Source organism: Petaurus breviceps, unplaced genomic scaffold (genome assembly GCF_028583685.1).
Source record: "Petaurus breviceps papuanus isolate PSGF00001 unplaced genomic scaffold, PetGlider_PUasm1.0 90503, whole genome shotgun sequence".
In the NCBI taxonomy this organism is placed as follows: Eukaryota; Metazoa; Chordata; class Mammalia; order Diprotodontia; family Petauridae; genus Petaurus; species Petaurus breviceps.
In genome coordinates this window covers 2,326,672-2,345,818 of record NW_027187265.1, presented here as the reverse complement: position 1 = coordinate 2,345,818, position 19,147 = coordinate 2,326,672, and the positions used below count along the sequence as shown (strand labels likewise).

Genomic DNA, 19,147 nt, shown 5'->3' with positions numbered 1-19,147 from the left:
GGTTACTAAACTATTCATATCCATAATCCCACAACCAGGCAGATAAGCCACAGAAGTCAAAGACTGAAAGGTCCTATAGATACCAAAATGGTCATAGCAGCACTTTTTGTTATAGTAAAATAGTAGAAACAATGTGGGTTCCCATCAATTGGTGAATGGCTAAATAAACTGTGATATGTGAATGCAATGGGACCTTGTTATACCATGAGAAACAATGACTATGAAGGACTCTTAGATATATGAAGGCAATGGAATATTATTGTACCATAAGAAACAATGAGAGATGGCATAATGTAGTGGAGAGAGAGGTGGCCTCAGAGCCAGGAAAACAAAGGTTCAGGTCCTATTTCTGGCACATACTGGTTGTATGACCCTGGGCAAGTCAATGGATCATCTAGTCCAAACCCCATCATTTTAGAGATGAGGAAACTGAGGCCCAGAGAGGGACAGTAATTTACCCAAAGTTTTAAAAGTTGGAAGAAATATAATTGAGATTCAAATCAAGGTTGTCTCAGTCCAAATGCTGCATACTTTCCACTGTGCCAATGTTCTGGGCAACTCTTGAAGACTTTAAAATATAGAGAAGGTGCTAACATGCATTGATAGAGAGTTCCTCCTCTAGTTTTCAATACCAATGAAAATACATTTATAATGTGGTCTGATCACTCTCCTTATGAAATAGCAAATATGGAGGATTCATTCATTCATTAAGACTCAAACTGATATGAAGCAAAGAAAATAAGACCAAGAAAATATGCACAATTACTATAGTACCATACTTAACACACACACACACACACACACAAAGGCATCTGAAAATATGCTTTGATCGAGTTCATTGATTCTCTCACAGGAAATAGATAGCATTTTTTATCACAAGTTCTTTGGAATTATCATGGATCATTATATTGATCAGAGTAACTAAGTCTTTCACAGTTGATTATCATTACAATATTACTGTTACTGTGTACAATGTTCTAGTTCTCACTTCATTTTACATCAGTTCATGTGAGTCTTCCTGAATTTTTCTGAAACTATCCCCTTTGTCATTCTTACAGCACAACAGTATTCCATCACCATCCTATACCATAACCTATTTAGCCATTTCCCAATTGATGGGCATCACCTCAGTTTCCAATTCTTTGCCATCACAAAAAAAAGCTACTATGAATATTTTTGTACATAGGGTCCATTTCCTTTTCTTTTGAGCTCTGGGGTAAAGACTCAGTAGAAGTATTGCTGGGTCAAAGAGTATGAACAGTTTTATAGCCCATTGGGTGCAGTTCCAAATTGCTCTCCAAAATGGTTGGACTAATCCATAGCTCTACCACCATTGTTAGTGTACTTATTTTTTCTATATCCCCTCCAGTATTTGTAATTTTCCTTTTCTGTCATCTTAGCCAACCTAACATGTGTAAGATAATACCTCAAAGTTGTTTTAATGTTCATTTCTCTAATTATTACTGATTTAGAGTGTTTTATGTAACTATTGATAGCTTTGATTTCTTTTTCTGAAAACTTTCTGTTCATATCCTTTGACCATTTATCAATTGAGGAATGACTCTTATTTTTATAAATTTGGCTCACTTGCCTCCATTTTTGAGAAATAAAACTTTATAAACCCTCTGAATTAAAATTAAATTCAATGATCTTTATCCCAGATGAAGAGGACAGACATTCACAGAACCTCAGAATTGGAAGGAACCTCAGGGGCTGATAAGACCAACCAGAACAAGAATGCCCCCAATAAGTGATCATTTAACCTTAGGAAGGAAGGAAACAACTATTTACTAAGTACCTATTCTTCACCAGGCACTGTGCTAAGTGCTTTACAAATATTATCTCATTTGATTCTCACTACAACCATGGGAGGTAGGTGTTATTATTATTATTACCGTTTTAAGGAAACTGAGACAGACAAAGATTAAGTGATTTGTCCAGGATTACACAGTTAGTGTGTGAGGTAGTATTTGAACTCAGGTCTTCCTGACTCCAAGCCCAACACTTTATCCACTGTGCAGCCTAACCCTACTTTAAAGACTTCTAATGGAGTAGCCCGTTTTCCCTGTTCTAGTTCCCTGGTTCTAATTGCTAAGGTATTTTTTTCCCAACATCAAGGCTTACTCTGTCTCTTTGCTACTTCTACCCATGTCTCTGAGTTCTGCTCTCTGGGGTCAAAACAGAAAAAATCTCTGTGACAAGTCCACATGAAAGCCCTATACATTCTCTAAGGCTGCTCTCATGCCCCACCACCAAGCTTTCTCTAGTCTCAATCTCCCTAGCTCTTCGCCTGGTCCTTCTATGCCTCCTATCAATCTTGAGGCCTTTCACCATCCTGGTTACACTCCTCTTCTTTATCAGTGTCCTTTTTAAAATGTGATACCCAGACCTGAACCCCATAGTCCAGATGCCATATGACCAGTACCAGCAGTGCGCTGATAAATGCTTAACAACTGTGTGTGAAATGTACCCACGACACTTTGAAGTTTAATCTGAATCATTAATATTTTCTCCATCACTTTCTTAAGTCTAGGCAATCAACAAAACAAATCAATCAAGTCCTGATTTAGAGCATTTGCAGGTTTCTGAGGCATAAATACTTATGCTGAAAATGTAACAATCAGTTCTCTCCAGCTATTGAGCTGCTCCAGCAGACCCCTGACCAGGGTACTACAGTGGGGAGGGCCATCATCTTCTGCTCTCTAGACACAGCACTGCTCTTAATGAAGTCTAATCTGCATTGTCTGATGTAGTGTACTTTCCTCGAAATACAGAGATTGTGACTACCCAGTGGAATGCTGTACACTTCATCTGATCATTTCTGGGTCAGTTGGTTTTACTTAACTGTTTTTATTTGTTATAGTAAGAGGTTTGGGAGCATAGATCAGGAAGAAACTGTGACATAAATAAAACTCAAAAGGTATTAATAAAACTATAAAAATATAATTTCAAGGGATTGGACTAGAAATCTGAGGTCCACTTTGGTCCTAAATCCTGTAATTCCTAGCAGCCCCTTCCTATCTCAGAAACTTTAGCCTATGGTCATATCTAATGTAGAGTTTCACTCCTCATCTTTCCTCAAAGAGCTTTTATTGACCTGGAGACTACAAAACAATCCACTCTTCTGTAGGGAAATAATCACTGTGCCTTATGGGAGGCAGTATTATCTAATTAAAAGAATACCAAGGTCAAGTCACCATTAACTTATTATATGACCTTGGATAAATCACTTCCCCAAAATCTAGGTCTCTTTCCTCATCCATAAAACAGGAATCAATTAATTCTGGTCCAAGAAATCAAGGATGATAACATTTGAAAAAGTGAGAATCACAAGGGATTATTCTAAATGGATAAAAAAAGAAAGTCTGGGTTTATCTCCTTACAAGCCCCAAAGGTTTAAGATATCAGACCTCCTGCCTTCATTCCCAGCTCTGTTCTTCTGCCCTAGGCATAGAATTGGTGCAGAGGAACTGCCTTATATAGTGAAAAAAATCTATATTAGGATGTAATTGAAAGAGCCCTGGATTTGGAGTCAGATTAATTAGGTTTGAATCTCACACTACTGCTATTTACAATCTGTGTGACCTTAGACAAGTACCTAAATCTCTTTGGGCCTCAGTCTTCTCCACTAAAGGGGAGAGAGGGAAGGATTTGAACCAAATAAGCTGGTTTCTTCCAACTCTAAAGCCTACAAACCTATGAATAGGAGACCTGGCTTTGAGCCCCAACTCTGCCTCCCAATTCCCTTTGTTACCCTGAGAATGTCACTTCTCCCTTATGGATATCAATTTCCTCATTTGTAAAATAGGGACAACAACTCTTACACTATCTACCTCTCAGACATTTGGAACAGAAGCAGTTTGTAAATCATCCTCCTGGAAATATAGACCTGAGCTATTATCACCAGAGAAAGTCAACCCAACCTCTCACTCCAGCTTGCTCACCCTCTCATGCGTATCACTGCTGTTAATCTTTTTTTCCCAGGCCCCAATCACTGGCATCTGCATGCTTCTTCTATGAAAATCTTTTATATGAACTGGAATTTGGTTATGTAAATTTTATGACAACATCACTGGTGGGTGAACAGCTGGAGTGGGAAGGAACAAAGGCAACAGGTTTTATTTAATGCCCACCAGACAGAGAAAATAGTTAACCAGTCCCTTGCTGGCACTAAGCAGTCCAGAGAGATTATTGGCTGTAGTTGAGTCCAGAGCTAGGAGCCCTTAAAAGATTCTAGTTCAACCCAAAGGGGCTCAGACAAACTGCCCTTGAGATATTCACTCAAACACCCTGGCATCTGCCCTTTCCTTTAAGCTCTAAGCAGGTTGATCTCCAAGATAGAACCATAGAACAGTATTAGCCAGGAGGGAGTAGACCTTAATATACTGAATGTTAGAAGACAGAACATCAGAGCTGAAGAGACCATAGAACACAGGATATAGAATGTTAGAGCTTCAAGGACCCCCGGACAAAATCTAATACAAAACCACAGTTTTCCAGAGATAGAAACCGAGGCCTAGATAGGTGAAGTAACTGGGACAAGTAGCTTTTGAACAATGGAGCTGGGACAGGAACCCAGGGCTCCTGATTGCTAATCCATGACTCTTTCCACTAAGCCATGCTCTCTCTCACTAATCCAGTCCATGCCTTTGGAGAGGGATGATCTTCAGAGGAGATAAAGGATTTCATGGATGGATTCAAGAGACATGAAGAATCACCTCCAATCCAAAATACCAAAATATCTCCCTGGTCTTCATAGACACCTATTTGAAAAACCACCATGAATGCTTCCTTCCTCTCCCAAGTTAGGCATTATCTTTTTCTGCTCCTCTTTTCAAGCACACATTGCACTAGGGGAAATCAAGCCTATTGTTATCAGTCATTTATACCTCAATGAGAATGAGTTCACTAGGGTACTACCAATAGAACAGCTGAATCCAGCCCAGAAGAGTGGATGGGAATTTGGGAGAGAAAAGAAGTGATTTTTGAGTTCTAGAATACTGTGTTTCGAACGGATCTGGGTGGATACCTAAAGTTGGACATTGGAAGAACCTATGAGTGGACTGTAGCTTAGCTAGGAGCCTAAGAAGAAAAGTAGAGAGCTGAAATGAGAACAATTTGGGCCTCCATCCTTCTCCCTCACTTCTCTCCCCTACTTAAAGGCCCAGCTCCCTTTTCCTCTCCCCTCAGTAAAATCCAAATACCTCATGAAGCCTTGCCTCAGTCCTTTGATTGCTAGTTCCCTCCTTTCCAAACGACCCTGTATCTGACTTCTTCATGTAGATTCGTATTTACTAATTTTATATCGGCAGGCGCATCCCCGGTGTCTGTGGCGGAGTCAAAGAGGGGAAGAAGGCAGGTCGGGGTTCGGGCCTGGCGGTTGGAGTCAGGTGGTGGAATCCCGAACCGCTGCCGCTTTAGCGGCGGGAGGAGCCAAGGAGATCAAGCCTGAGCCCTGAGGGGATTGATGGAGACAGAAACCAAAACTCTTCCCTTGGAGAATGCATCTATCCTTTCAGAGGGTTCCCTGCAAGAGGGGCATCGGCTATGGATTGGCAACCTAGACCCCAAGATCACAGAGTATCACCTCCTTAAACTCCTTCAGAAATTTGGCAAAGTAAAGCAGTTTGACTTTCTTTTCCACAAATCTGGTGCTTTGGAAGGACAGCCCTGAGGGTACTGTTTTGTCAACTTTGAAACCAAACAGGAAGCAGAGCAAGCGATCCAGTGTCTTAATGGCAAGCTGGCCCTATCTAAGAAGCTGGTGGTACGGTGGGCACATGCCCAAGTCAAGAGATATGACCATAACAAGAATGACAAAATCCTTCCAATCAGTCTTGAGCCATCATCAAGCACTGAACCCACTCAGTCCAACTTAAGCGTCAGTGCAAAGATAAAAGCAATCGAAGCCAAGCTGAAAATGATGGCCGAAAACCCTGATGCTGAGTACTCAGCAGCCCCTGTCTATTCCTACTTTAAACCACCAGATAAAAAAAGAACTAGTCCTTACTCCCGAACTGCTTGGAAGTCTCGAAGATGATGGTTGGGAATAACTGTAGTGGCAAAGAAAACTGCTTTATACACCTGAAGTCCTCTGCCTTTGTACTTTGTAGATATAAATGGTACTATCCAAGAGCACAATCACAACGTTAGAGTTTTGTAACATGGCATTTTAAACTTTTCTTATGGCTATTCCTTGCCCAAAGTATGTATAGAATTGAACACCATCCAGAATAAATTGGATTGGATCCAGAAAAAAAAATTTTTATATCGATGCTGTATATGTGTTATGTGTACCTGCCTTCCCACTTAGAATATAATCTCTACAAGAAGGGATTGTTTCATTCTTTGGACCTTTATCTCTAGTACCTAACTGCCTAGAACATATCAGGTGCTTAAGAAATTCTTGATGATTGATTAATTTGTACTTGAGGCTCCCTACCATCTGCAGCTCCTTTAACTTTCTAGCCTTATATCATCATAAAACTGTCTTTCAAGTGATCTACATCAAGCTGGACAACTAGTTGACCCCTAAACAATCTCTCACATTCATACCTCCTCCATGAAATCTTCTCTAGAATACCCAGAGTGTTTCTCTTTCTCCTTTGACAACCCCCCCCCCAGAATAACTGGGTTTGTCCCTCTCTTAAGCCCCAAGTTCTATTTTATTACAGTTATTGGTGTTACAAGTCAGTGATAGATGATTGAGAAACAGGGAGGAAGGAAATAAGTTATTAAGTGCCGACTACATGCTGGACAATATGCTACACACTGTTTAAATGCCACCTCATTTCACACACACGAACCTCACAATAATCAGAGGAGGTAAGTGTTACTATTAAAATCCCCATTTTATAGCTGTGGAAAATAAGGCAGACAGAGGTTAAATGAATTGTCCAGCAAGTGTCTGAGGTCACATTTGAACTCAGGTTTTCCTTATTCCAGGCCCAGCACTCTACCCACTGACCCACCTAGCTACCTAGATAAGATAGAACACACACACACACACACACACACACACACACACACACGATAGAGATACATATAGCTGCTGTTACTCATCTAATATATACAGTTCTATACAATCAGTTGCTAAGTTTTTTTTGTTTGTTTGTTTTGCCACCATCTCTCATATCAATCTCTTTCTCTCTAATCACAAGGCCCCCACCCTAGTTCAGGCACTTCTTTTCTCTGAATTGTTTTCCCTGCCTCCAGTCTCTCCATTTCAATCCCTCCTCCGTAGCTACCCAGTGGATATGCCTAAAGCACAAATCTGCCCAAGCTACTCTCTGGCTCACGAAGCTTTAGTGACTCCCTATGACCTCTAGAATGAAATAAAAATTCCTGTTTGGGCCTTTATAATCCCTCCCAATCTGGTTCCAAATCCTGTCACTTTCTTTCCACCTCTTTCACATCCCCTCTCTTAGCTCAAGCACCATTTCCTACAAGAAGCAATTCCTAATTTTCCCATTTGTTCACCACCAATTACTTTGAAATTACTTGTCTGTATATGTGCTGTTTCCTCTCACTTTTATATAAGCTCCTTGAGGACAGAGATATTCATTTTTTTATATTCTTAGGGTTTATCATGGTATCTGACAAATAGTAGCTGCTTAATAAATATCTACAGGACTGAATTAAGAATGTGGTAAAGTGGATAGAGGGTCAGCTGTGGAGTCAGAAAAACCTGGATTCCAGTTCACAGATAAACTGCAGACATCACATGGAGAGAATTTCTGTATACCAATGAAATTACAAGTCCAGCTTTGAAAAGGAGGAGGGGGATTATGTCCTAGTCTTTTTATTCCAATTAGACCATGTTGAAAATGGGACAATATTATTCACCTCTAGCACCCTCATCCAACTTGGCTAGGTGCTTAATATTTCTAAACGCTGCTTATTGAGTTGGGGAAGGGAGTACAAAAAGGTACAGCAGTCAAACCATACCTTGCATTATTTTTGTCAGAGCTGCCTAGAACTAGCTGGGTATCTCCTTTCCCCAATTACTAGGTCTATGGAAGTCCCTTCTTTTCTTTTTAAACTTTCTTTTCTTTTTTATTATAAACTTAACAAACATTTCAATATACAAAAGAGGATTGTATATGAAATTGTAAGCTTCTGTAACATAGAGTTTGGGATACATGTTAAATGTAATATAACAGTAGGATGACCACACTGCTTGTCTTTATCTCCTTCTGAACTTCCTTCTCTTTTTTGCTGTTTAAAAGATGTTTCATTAATGTTCTTTTTTTAAAATCACTATCATTAGTCATCAACTCTCTTCCTCCCCCAATAGAAGCCCTCCCTTGTAAAGAACAAGTATAATGAAGCAAAAGAAATCTACCCATTGGCCACATCTGAAAGTTCATGTGTCATTCTTCACTCTAGTCCATCACCACTCTGCTAAGGGGTGGGAAACATGTGTCATCATTAGCCTTCTGAAGTCATGACTGGTCATTGATCAGAAGTCTTAAGTGTTTTGAAGTTGTTTTCTTTTACATTATTAAAATCATTGTATGAATTATTCTGATTTCCTCCCTTTCTTCAATGCCCAATTCAAGTGCTCTAGTCCCATATGAAGTCTTCCCTAACCATGTTCAGTCCTTCTGTTTTTTTTTTTTTTGGAGGGGAAAGGCAGGGCAACTGGGGTTAAATGACTTGCCCAAGGTCACACAACTAGTAAGTGTTAAGTGTCTGAGGCTGAATTTGAACTCAGGTCCTCCTGACTCCGGAGCCAGTGCTCTATTCACTTTGCCACCTAGCCACCCCCCTTCCATTTTTCATAGACTTTGCCTGACCTTACCATTTATTACAGTTCTTCCTGTATCAGGGTTATGTCTGTACATAGCTTTCCCTAACATTAGTCTGTAAGCTTCAAAGACAAAGTATTTGTTTATTTCCATATGCCTAGAGCTAAGCACATAGTAGGTGCTTAATAAAAGTTTGTTGAATTGAGTTTGTTGAATCAACCTTAGGTAACTTACTTCTTCCCATGGGCCTCTGCTTCCCCACCTGTGCAATGAGGGGGTTGTCCTAAATGATCTTTAAGGTTCCTTCCAGCTATAATGCTCTATGGTTTTCTCATTGCTCCTACAAAAAAACCTTCCCATCCTCCCAGTTTCTCTATTTCTGTTGAGGATACCACTAGTTTCCTAATCCTGAGTCATCTTTGATTCTTCCTCCTACCTCAATAGCCACAAATTATTTGCTGTCAAGCGTTGTTCATTCTAATTCCAACAATGTCTCCAACACGTAACCCCTTCCCTCCCTAGAAACAATGGCCAGCTCCCTCATCCAATCCCTCAACATCTGCCTCCACAACTATTGTAACAGTCTTTTAAAATGAATTGCCTACCTATAACCTCTCCTCTCTCCAACCCATCTTTCATGTAAAGGCACAAATAATCTTCCTAATGCACAGGTCTGACTATGTGACTCCACTTGTGAAGATCCTTCCACGGTTCCCTCATTTTACTAGGATAAAACCTGGACTCCTCAGCCCCACCTTTAAGCCACCCTACCCCTAGACTCCAACTCACCTTTCAAGCCTTATTTATACCCCATCATGATACATTCTACCTTCCTACCAAACTGGACAACCAGCTGATGTAAAACTCCACCTGCTACTTCACAGCTCTATGAAGTCCTGCAAGCTGCCATCCCTTTGCCTCTCCAGATTTTAAAATCCTCCTCTTGATTGCTTTGCTCAGACCCCACCACCCCATAAAACTTATTGTACTTTTTGCAAGCTGCTTAGTGGTCTCTCCCTCCTCAGATTTTCCCAGAGTACTTGTTTTGGATGTCACTTTGCCACCCCTCCCCATCTTACCTGAGCCTAATCTTAAATGTGGACATATCTTATCTCCCTAAGTAGACTATGACTTCCCTGGTGTCCTTTAAGTCCCAACTAAAAGCCTATCTTTGACAGGAAACTTTTCCAAACCTCTCTTAATTCTACTATTATTTCCTTTTGGTCTTGTATTTATCTTGCTTTGTAAATATTTACATGTTGTCTCCCTTTTTAGATTGTGAGCCCCTTGAGGGCAGGACTGTTTTTTGCTTCTTTTTGTAGCCCCAGTGTTTAGCACAGTGTCGGGCACATAGTAGGTACTTAATAAGTGTTTATTGATTGATTAAGAGGATGAATGGTATTATTTTCATATTTGTATCTCCATCCAGTGCCTTCAACAAAATAAGAACTTCAGTGCAGTAAACACTTAATGAGTACATGAGCAAAGGTACCATGACAAACATGGAATAAAAACCCTGTTGAATAAAATTTGATTTTTCCGTCCTTCCTAGCTCTAGCATTTTTTTTATTCCAAGGTCCCTTCCACTTCTGGTATTCTACATTTGTGGAATCATGGATTTAGACCTGGAAAGCATCTTATAGGTAATTTAGTACAATGACCACATTTTCAGATTAGTAAAATGAGGTACATAGGGGTTAAGTGATTTGTGTGATACTGGCAAAGGCAGGATTTCAACCCAGGTCTTTCTGGTTCAAAATCCAGCACTATTTGCTACAAAGTTCTTAGATTCCCTGGGATTCTATGTTCTAAGTATTTCTCAGATCTGACACTTTGCATTCTGTGTTCTAAAGTCCCTCTAAGGTCTACTACTCCATTCTAAGGACCCTTCCCTTTCCTGATACTCTAGATTCTAAGGAATTTCCTTGCTGACCTTCTAAGCTCCAAGGAGTTTCTCTGCTCTGGAATTTGAGGCTCCAAAGAGTTTCCCTACTCTAACATTCTAGATTCCAAGGAGTTTCTCTGCTCTAACATTTTAGGCTACAAGAAGGATCTCAGCTCTTATATTATAGTTCCTACGATGCATTCCAGCTCTGATATTCTGAGTTGCTTTATGATTCTAGACACTTGGCCATCATTTCCCTGATAGCAGGAGGGAGACCCCAATTGGGGAAGGAAGAAGGTAGGAAAGGAGAGAAAAAAAATAAGAGGGAGGGAAGAGGTGTCATCTCTTCCCACCCACCTCCTGAACTTTACCTTGCCCACGTACAGTGGCTCAGTACCCGTGTACTCCTCCACCACGAAGAATTGGTTCCAGACCCAGCCTCGCTTTACACGACCACTGGCAAGTACTCCGTTGTCTTCCTCTGGTTCTGATATGGCAGGGGTCCCAGAAGCCCACAAGCTTCCCAGAAGCAAAAGAAGTGGAGGCAGCAACAGAGGCGGCAGAGACAAACTGGCCGCCACAGGCCTCCCCCTGGCTCCAGGGCACGGCCTCCTCATATTTCTCCGTGGTGGGAACCGGACCCAGGTACATGGATGGAGAGGCTGTGCCCCAGGATGCACCTGAGCCTCGGTCACATATTGGTCTCAGGCCCCCCGGGGGGCCAAGGTCAGGACAGTTCTGAGGCACCCGAGCTCCTCATGGCACGCCCAATTGGCTCAGTGGGGCCCCAGATGGAGCGGCCTGGGGAGGGCAGACTGAAGCACTGATCCTGATGACCGGGGCGCTGGCACGGCGCCCAATTGGATAGGGATCGCCGCTAGCATCGGAGGCCCCCCACTCCGGGCCTGGCGACTCGGTGCCCCAGGCGGGTGACGGCCTAGAGATCACTCAGAAATTCTGCTTTTGCCCGGGCTACCCCAGGCCATCTCCAGGCTCCGACGCAGTGGTTGGGGAGTGGACGCTTCAGGCTCGAGACGAAGTCTTCCTTGGACCTGGTCAGGGGGCCAGACTGTTGTCTGGGTGGCCCACTCCAGGAGCCTGGAGGAAAGAGAGTGACGTCAGTGGCAAGTTTGTGAGGGAATACTTTACTGCCCTTTCCCCATGAGGAGTGACTTCCCCTTTGTCTTCCTTTCATGCACTTCCCCTTTGGGACTCTTTCCCACTCGATTTACTGCCTATGTGCATTTGAGCACGTGTTGTCACCCCTCTGGATAAATTAAATGATCTCCAGAGCTCCTTCCAGATCTAAATCCTATGCTCCCTCTTCCCTACAGTCCTCCCTTTTCTACCAGCCCTCTTTTCCCCCCAACCTTCTACCAACACCACACACTCACGAACAACCTTCCCTAATACTCAGCATCCCAAGGAGCCTTTCCAATAGACCAGTATGGTGGTAAAGTTAGTTGGCCTAAAAGTCAGGAGACCTGGGTATTAATCATAGCTCTGTCACTAATTTCTTACTGACCTTGGACCACTCACTTACTTTCTAGGAACCTTACATTCCTCCTCTGTAAAATATTGATCTGGATGGTCTCTCAGGTATTTCTACCTCAAATATTCTCTATACCAGGGTTGGGTAACCTGGGCCTCAAGGCCACATGAGGCCTTTTAGGTCCTTGGGTTTGGCCTTTTGACCAAGTCCAAATTTTACACAACAAATCCTTTTATTAAGGGGATTTGTTCTGTGAAGTTTGGATTCAGCTTTCCCACCCCTGCCCTATGCTGTGATTCACTTCTTAAAGTTGAGGCTGAATTCTATGAACCTCAAAGTAAAGATGGCTCTGCCCTCCTGAAGAGAAGACCCTAAGCCTCTTTTACCCTAACCCACCAGTCATTTCCGAACTTCTATTCTCTACCTGAGATGCAGCCTAGGGCAAGACCTAGACCAAATTATATAGTTAGCAAATCCTAAATTATTAGAGGGACCTTAGAACAGAACAAATATTTCAGGTAGATTGAATGCATGAATGAAAAAGCATTTTGAGGAGATAACACCTGAGGGTAACACTGAACTGAGCCTGGAAAGATATCAAGTGATGGGAAGGCATCTATGCCTTATTTATAAAAACAGTCTCCAGAAGTATATTCATTCACCCTCTCTCTGAGCTAACCAGGCCCACCCAGCAGCTATGACATGTATGGGGTTTGAATGGTGGGGACCCAAAAGGAATCTTTATTTAAGAGGGCATGACTAGGAAACTGAGGAAGAAGTGTGTCTATAAATCATCCCCAAACTAGCTGAGATCTAGGGCCTGACACCAATATTTACAGATCAAGGCTTTATTCCCTACATTCAGGCCCCAGTTGCAATGAGACTGGAATTACAGACAAGGAACAGTCTCTGCCACACAAGTCTTCATTTTGGGAAGGTTATGATTCTCTGGGGAATGGCTAGAGGGCCCAAGATAGCTCCCTTGGCTCAGTCAGGTAGTTCCAAGCTCCATCACTGCTCAACGGGGAGATATTGTGAGGAAGAAAGGACCGGGAGGTGGTTTGAAGCCTCCTCCCAAGGGAAGTAAGAAATGATGAAGAGGAAGCAATTGATGGAGAGGAGACAGGAACACCTCCTTCCATTCAATGACACCAGTTTCATTACCAATCCCCAGAGTCTGTCCTCAGTGGAGGAATTCCATGGCTGGCCAAAACTAGGAATCCCTGAACCTCACCAAAGGTACTCTCAGTTCCCTTCTATTTTTAAAAAATTCTATTTTTCTATGGTCTCTTCCAATTCTAACAATCTGCAATTCCTCCTCAGCCTCTTTGCCTGTCCCCTATTCCCACTTCCATTACTCCTTCCCTAAATGAGAGGGGAGGTGATTTGTCCATTTTAACTCACAATCTAGCTGGTTTGAAGTATGATCTCTTCAAAGCCCAAACTAATTTCTTGTAGATTCTAGGTTTATAAATATGTGAAGCTACTTGGGTATGAATGAAAGGTCCTGGAAATCTTTCCAGAACATGTTAAGAAGACTAGAACTTTCCCTCCCCCTACCCTTTAACTTTAACAGATGGAACACAGAATGTCAGAGCTGGAAGGGGCATTAGACACATCATTCCCACCTCTTCATTTTACAAAGTACAATGCTTGAGGTCCAGAAATGCTAAGTGGGGTGAAGGGAGATCCTGAACAGAATATGCTGAATCTTCCAACTGTGTAAATTTCTCTTGGGCAGGCTCTCTCCTTACCTGCTGTGACCTGTGGATGCCCATCTATGTGTGTATGTCCCAGAATATAACAGCTGGAATGGGCCATTGGATGTATAGTATCAGCACCAGGACAGAATGTTAGAACCTTAGACATCATTTAGTCCACTCCCCTCATTTCGACAGATAAAGAACCTGAGACCCAGAGAGGGAAAGGAACTTGAGAAAGGTTGCACAGCTGCCTTAGCAGCAGTGCCTACACACACATGCACGTGTTTGGTGACGGGCCAGCCTTGGCAGATCTGCCTCTGGGTGTTATTAATGGGCCAGTCCCTCCCTCTCTGGGGCAGTAATGACGACATTAATAAAGCTTCGTGCATGAGAGGCACTACATAAGTACAGCCCTCACTGACATTAAATCAGCTTGGCCCCAGTGCCGACCCTGCAACCCCCACTGGCGGCTCCTCTGACAGGCGAATGGGTCATTCATCACCCTCCTTTGTTTATAGACTTTCCGTCAGGGCTCATAAGCAGCCGATTTAATCCCTCTGGCCGGACATGGGCCCAGAGCGGCCCCCAGGCAGCAGCTGCTTCCTCACACCAACATCCTTACCAGCTAAAGATTCCTTCTCAACAGCAGGCCCCAGCTTTAAGGAGCCATCTCTAACCCTCCTCCTCCCCCTTACATTTCTGCAGGTTACATTTCTGTAGCACCATAGGGTTTACCAAGTACTTTCCTTACCACAGCTCTGAGAGGTAAGGGAGTGACAATATTACCTCCATTTTATAGCTAAGGAGACTAAGACTCATAATATCATAGACTGTGAACTGGGAGGGGCCTTAGAGTCATCTAGTCCAACCAGTTCATTTACAGATGAGGACGCTGAGGCCCAGATATGTTAAGTGACTTACCCTGGGTCCTACTGCTGCCTCCAAGTCCAAGACTCTATTGCTAGCCATTTATAGTCTGAGAGATTTGTTCAAGTTCACATGGCCAATAATCGAAAGAGCTGGGATGGAGGGCTGACTCTTCAGTCCATTTTGCTTCCACTATGCCAGATAGTCTCAGAGACTGTCCCTGTCATCCTCCAGTGGCCCACAAAAAAGAGGAGAGCTCCATACCCTTCCAGATCACAGTGGCTTTGGGGGTCTCCAGGGAAATGAGTGGTTGCCTAGTTGTCCATAGTCTAGTTCACCTGCCTCCCACCTCTCTGGCCTCACACTATTACCTGATCCTGAACTCCAAACTCAGGGTAGCCCTGCAAATAGCTCCTCTCCTGCTTCCCAGTGCTGAACTTGTATGCCAAGTGAGAGCAGCCTGGGGCTCTGAAAGATACAAAACTAAGAGTCAACCATCCTTAGCTCCAACCTAGAGTCACTTGTGGGATCTTAGACAAGTTATTTCCCTTCCCTGGGTCTTAGTTTCCTCATCTGTACAATGAAGGGATTGGGCTAAATTAGGGATTTCTAACCTTTTTGAATCAGGGACCCCTTTGACACTGTGGTGAAGTCTATAGACCTCTTTTCAAAATAAAATTTTTTAAATTCATATTTGAAGGAAATGCTAAATGTGAGTTAGAGATTCATGACAATAAGGATGTCATCTTTTTCCCATCAAGTTCATAGACCTCTTCAAATTTATCCTGGAGATAGTTTCTATTGTCCCTTTCAGCTCTGGCATTCTGTGTTCTAAGGTTTCTCTCATTTATCCAACAAGTAGCATTTATTAAATGTTACTTCTATACAGAGTATTTAGTACAGGAGACCCAACATTGAGATAAGAAATAGCCCCTGCCCTCATGGAGAATTCACAGTATAGTAGCAGAATAGGGCACAAACATAGAAAACTATAATATACAACATTCTAAAGTAAATACATTAGGGGTATATAAGTAGCGTGCCACATGAAATCTGAGGAGGAGGGGGTAACATTCTCTGTTCCATGGACCCTTTGAGATTTCACAGTCTATGCTTCTCTTCTAGTAAAGAGAATACACTAAATAGAGATCATAGTCTTAAAATACAAAAGGATCTTAGAAGTCATCTAGTCCAATCCTCCTCATTTACCTTAGAAGAGGAAACTGAGGTTTAGTGACTAGAAGTACTATTTGAACCAAATTTCTATCCTGCTAATGTCATGGTTCTTTCTACTATGCTATTTCATCAGACTTTTGGCAGCAGCTTCTGAACCACAGGAAAGGTATGGTTGAGTTGCTTCAACAGTCACTGCTATTTTCCCTGTCTGGAATGCCTTCCCTATCCCCAAATCCAGAACCCTTCACCTGACCTTCATTCTACAAGGCTCAGATCAGGTTCCACCTTCTCCAGAAAATATTCCCTATCCCTCCCAGCCCATGAAGAGCTCTTCCTATCACTCTTACTGTCTTTACCGTTACTTGGGCACATAGTATATAGAACAATGGGCTCCTAACATGTCTAGAATTTTAGTGCTCAAAGACCACACAATAGACTGTCAACAAAAACGCATACAGGGCTAGTAAAGATGAGTACAGGGTCAGAATCCTAGGAGCCTCCTAATTGGTCTCCCTGCTTCCATTTTCCTCTCTCTAGTTCATCCTCCACATGTCTGTCAAAAGAATCATCCCTAAAGCATCCCTAAAGTCTGATGGCCATGCCAGTCCTCTGCTCAGAGATCATAAAGAGCTCTTTCTTGCCTCTGGCAAAAAATACAAACTCCTAACCTTGGCGTTTACAGTCCTCCTTCAAAGTCCTCACTTTTCTTCCACAGGTCTACTTATCATTTCCAGACTTAGCACTTGTGTGCGGCACTGGCTATCGCCTGTGCTTGCAATGTTCTCCCTCTTTATCTCTTGGAATCCCTTGCTTTTTTTCAAAACTCAATGAAAATGCTTTTGGGAAATCTTCCCATAGCCTCCTAGTTGCTAGCATTCTCCCCTGCCCCAGACAAACAGCATTAATTTATTCATTCATTCATTTATATTTATTTATTTATTTGAATATTTATTTACTTGTTTATTCATTCATTCATTTTTTATCTGTTCATTTGTTTGTTTATATGCTCTATCCCCCAGGAGAAGACATGCTTCTTGAAAGCAAGGACTGTCGCCTTGGGATTTGTCTTTCTATTCCCAGCACCTAGGACAGTATCTAGCTCATAGTAGGTGCTGAATAAATGCTTATCAAATAGAATTCATAAAGACCAGCGAAAGATAGGCACACAGTAAGCATTTGATCAAGACTCATGCAGGACCAGTCAGTTTGACAGTCAGCAATAACATGAGGCTGTGTACACAGTAATAATAGCTGACATTTATATAGTGCTTTAAAGTTCATAATATCATAGATTTAGAGCTGGAAGGGACTTCAGGGGTGATTTAGTACAAGCTTATTATTTTACAGATAAGGAAACTGAGGCCTAGAGAGGGCAAATGATTTTTAGCAAGTGGTAGAGCTGGGATTTGAACTCATATCTTCTAAGCACCAAATCCAGCATTCTTTCCACTGCCTCCTCAGTTTGGAAGGTGCTTGACTGAAATACGTATCATATTTGAGCCTCAACACAACTATTTGAGGTAGGGCACTACAGGTGTTTTTAATCCTCATTTCACAAGGGGGGCAGATTTAGTGATTTGTCCATTGGCACAGAGTTAGTAAATGTCTGAGGGCTCCTCAACTCCATTCCTACTGTTGTCTCCACTATACCTTGCTATAGATGAGAGATGGTACTGAGTAGAAACTCATATGGGGCTGGACACTCAGTCAGTATTCAATAATGAATTGCTAGCTGCTGGATCTTCTGGGACTTCTTAAGCAGCTTCCCTCTTTTTCTCTCCTATGAACACCCACCCTCTTGGGCCTACTGACTTACTATTTTGAGCTCAGTCCTATTTAGCTCACCCCTTGGTGACTGAGAGCCTACTATGCACCCAGCACTGTTTCTCCAGCCTTTACCTGCTCTTTTCTTTCCTGAGGGTAGACATTCCTACACACTGCATGTCCTTTCCTAATTTCCCAATTCCCCTTCAGCATTACTCTTGCCTAGCATAGTCGCCATGGCTCAGCTGCTTCAGGGCCCTCATTTATTACTCAGCCCAAGATCCTCTGAGAGTTCTCCACTGGCATGAGCTTACTGTCCTGCCACTTAACCCTCTCTTATTCCTGCTGTGCTGCTCTTTCAGGGCCATTTGGAGGGTGTGATACCTAGAATTTCACCCCAAAGCCCCTATGATGAAATGCCCAGGTTAACCAGGGCCCAGTTTTTTCACTACTGTATAGATGGATTCAGATTTATCTAGATAACACTCCTGGCCTTTGTGGTCCGAGGAACACCATTAACACTCACATAGGGTTACCATATCTAACTCAAAATGCAACATTCATTAAGTACCTACTGTATGTGGAGCAGTGGCTAAGGTGGGAAATTTACATAAGGTCTCCTACCCACTTTTCACCTCTTGCTCTTGGCTAAGTAATCAGATCAATACTACCATTGCTTCTATAAAATGATTGCTTCAATCACTGGTCTGCTGCCTGGCCACCAGCCTCCTTTCTGTCTTTCCTTGTAGTATACATATGTAAGCTCCTTGAGGGCAGGGACTACCTCATTTTTGTGGATGTTCCCGACAATCAGCACAATTCCTGGCACAGAGGAAGCACTATGTCATTGCTATTTAAAAATTCATCTGTAGCATCAAGGATGAGTTCTATGTATGTCTGCAATGACTATGCTATGGCACATGCAGATAATACACAGTATTATATAAGTACATTAGAAAGGTACAAAGTCCCTCAGGGGCAGTTGCACCCTGAGTCTATTGAGTACCTCAAGGTAAAAAACAAGAGTGGTAGTTATCAGGGGGAGGGATTATGGAAATATGCCCCTGGGTTCACAATTAGGATCAAGTACCTAAACCCCATTTGATCTTTACTAGTTATAGCTCTAACCAGATTTATGTATAAGAATTTTTTTTTTGCTTTTTTGGAGGGCGATTGGGGTTAAGTGACTTGCCCAAGGTCACACGGCTAGTTTTTGTGTTAAGTGTCTGAGGCCGCATTTGAACTCAGGTCCTCCTGACTCCAGGGCCGGTGCTCTATTCACTGTGCCACCTAGCCGCCCCTATATATAAGAATTTTAAAGGAATAAAGGGCAGAGGACTTGGCAGGGGAGGCAGCTTTCTCCTTCCTTTCTCCCTTTGGTTTCCCCATTGTTATTAGCAGGAAAACTCCTTTAAGTCAGTTATACGTTTCAGAATCTGAGGCCCAGGTCCCTATAGCTTCTTACACACACACACACACACACACACACACACACACACACACACACACA

The 19,147-nt window shown here is 42.4% G+C and overlaps 1 protein-coding gene and 1 pseudogene across 1 annotated transcript in view; one reads left to right on the top strand and one right to left on the bottom strand.

Moving 5' to 3' along the window:
- CDH22 (cadherin 22) overlaps nucleotides 1-19,147 on the bottom strand; it is a 154,882-nt gene that overhangs the window by 96,953 nt on the left and 38,782 nt on the right. Inside the window, exon 2 of the mRNA XM_069062725.1 lies at nucleotides 11,007-11,733. Within this exon, the coding sequence (XP_068918826.1) occupies nucleotides 11,007-11,252 (246 nt within the window). The 5' untranslated portion in view covers nucleotides 11,253-11,733. The remainder of the gene's footprint in view (nucleotides 1-11,006; nucleotides 11,734-19,147) is intronic.
- LOC138141815 (probable RNA-binding protein 18 pseudogene) lies at nucleotides 5,308-6,262 on the top strand (annotated as a pseudogene).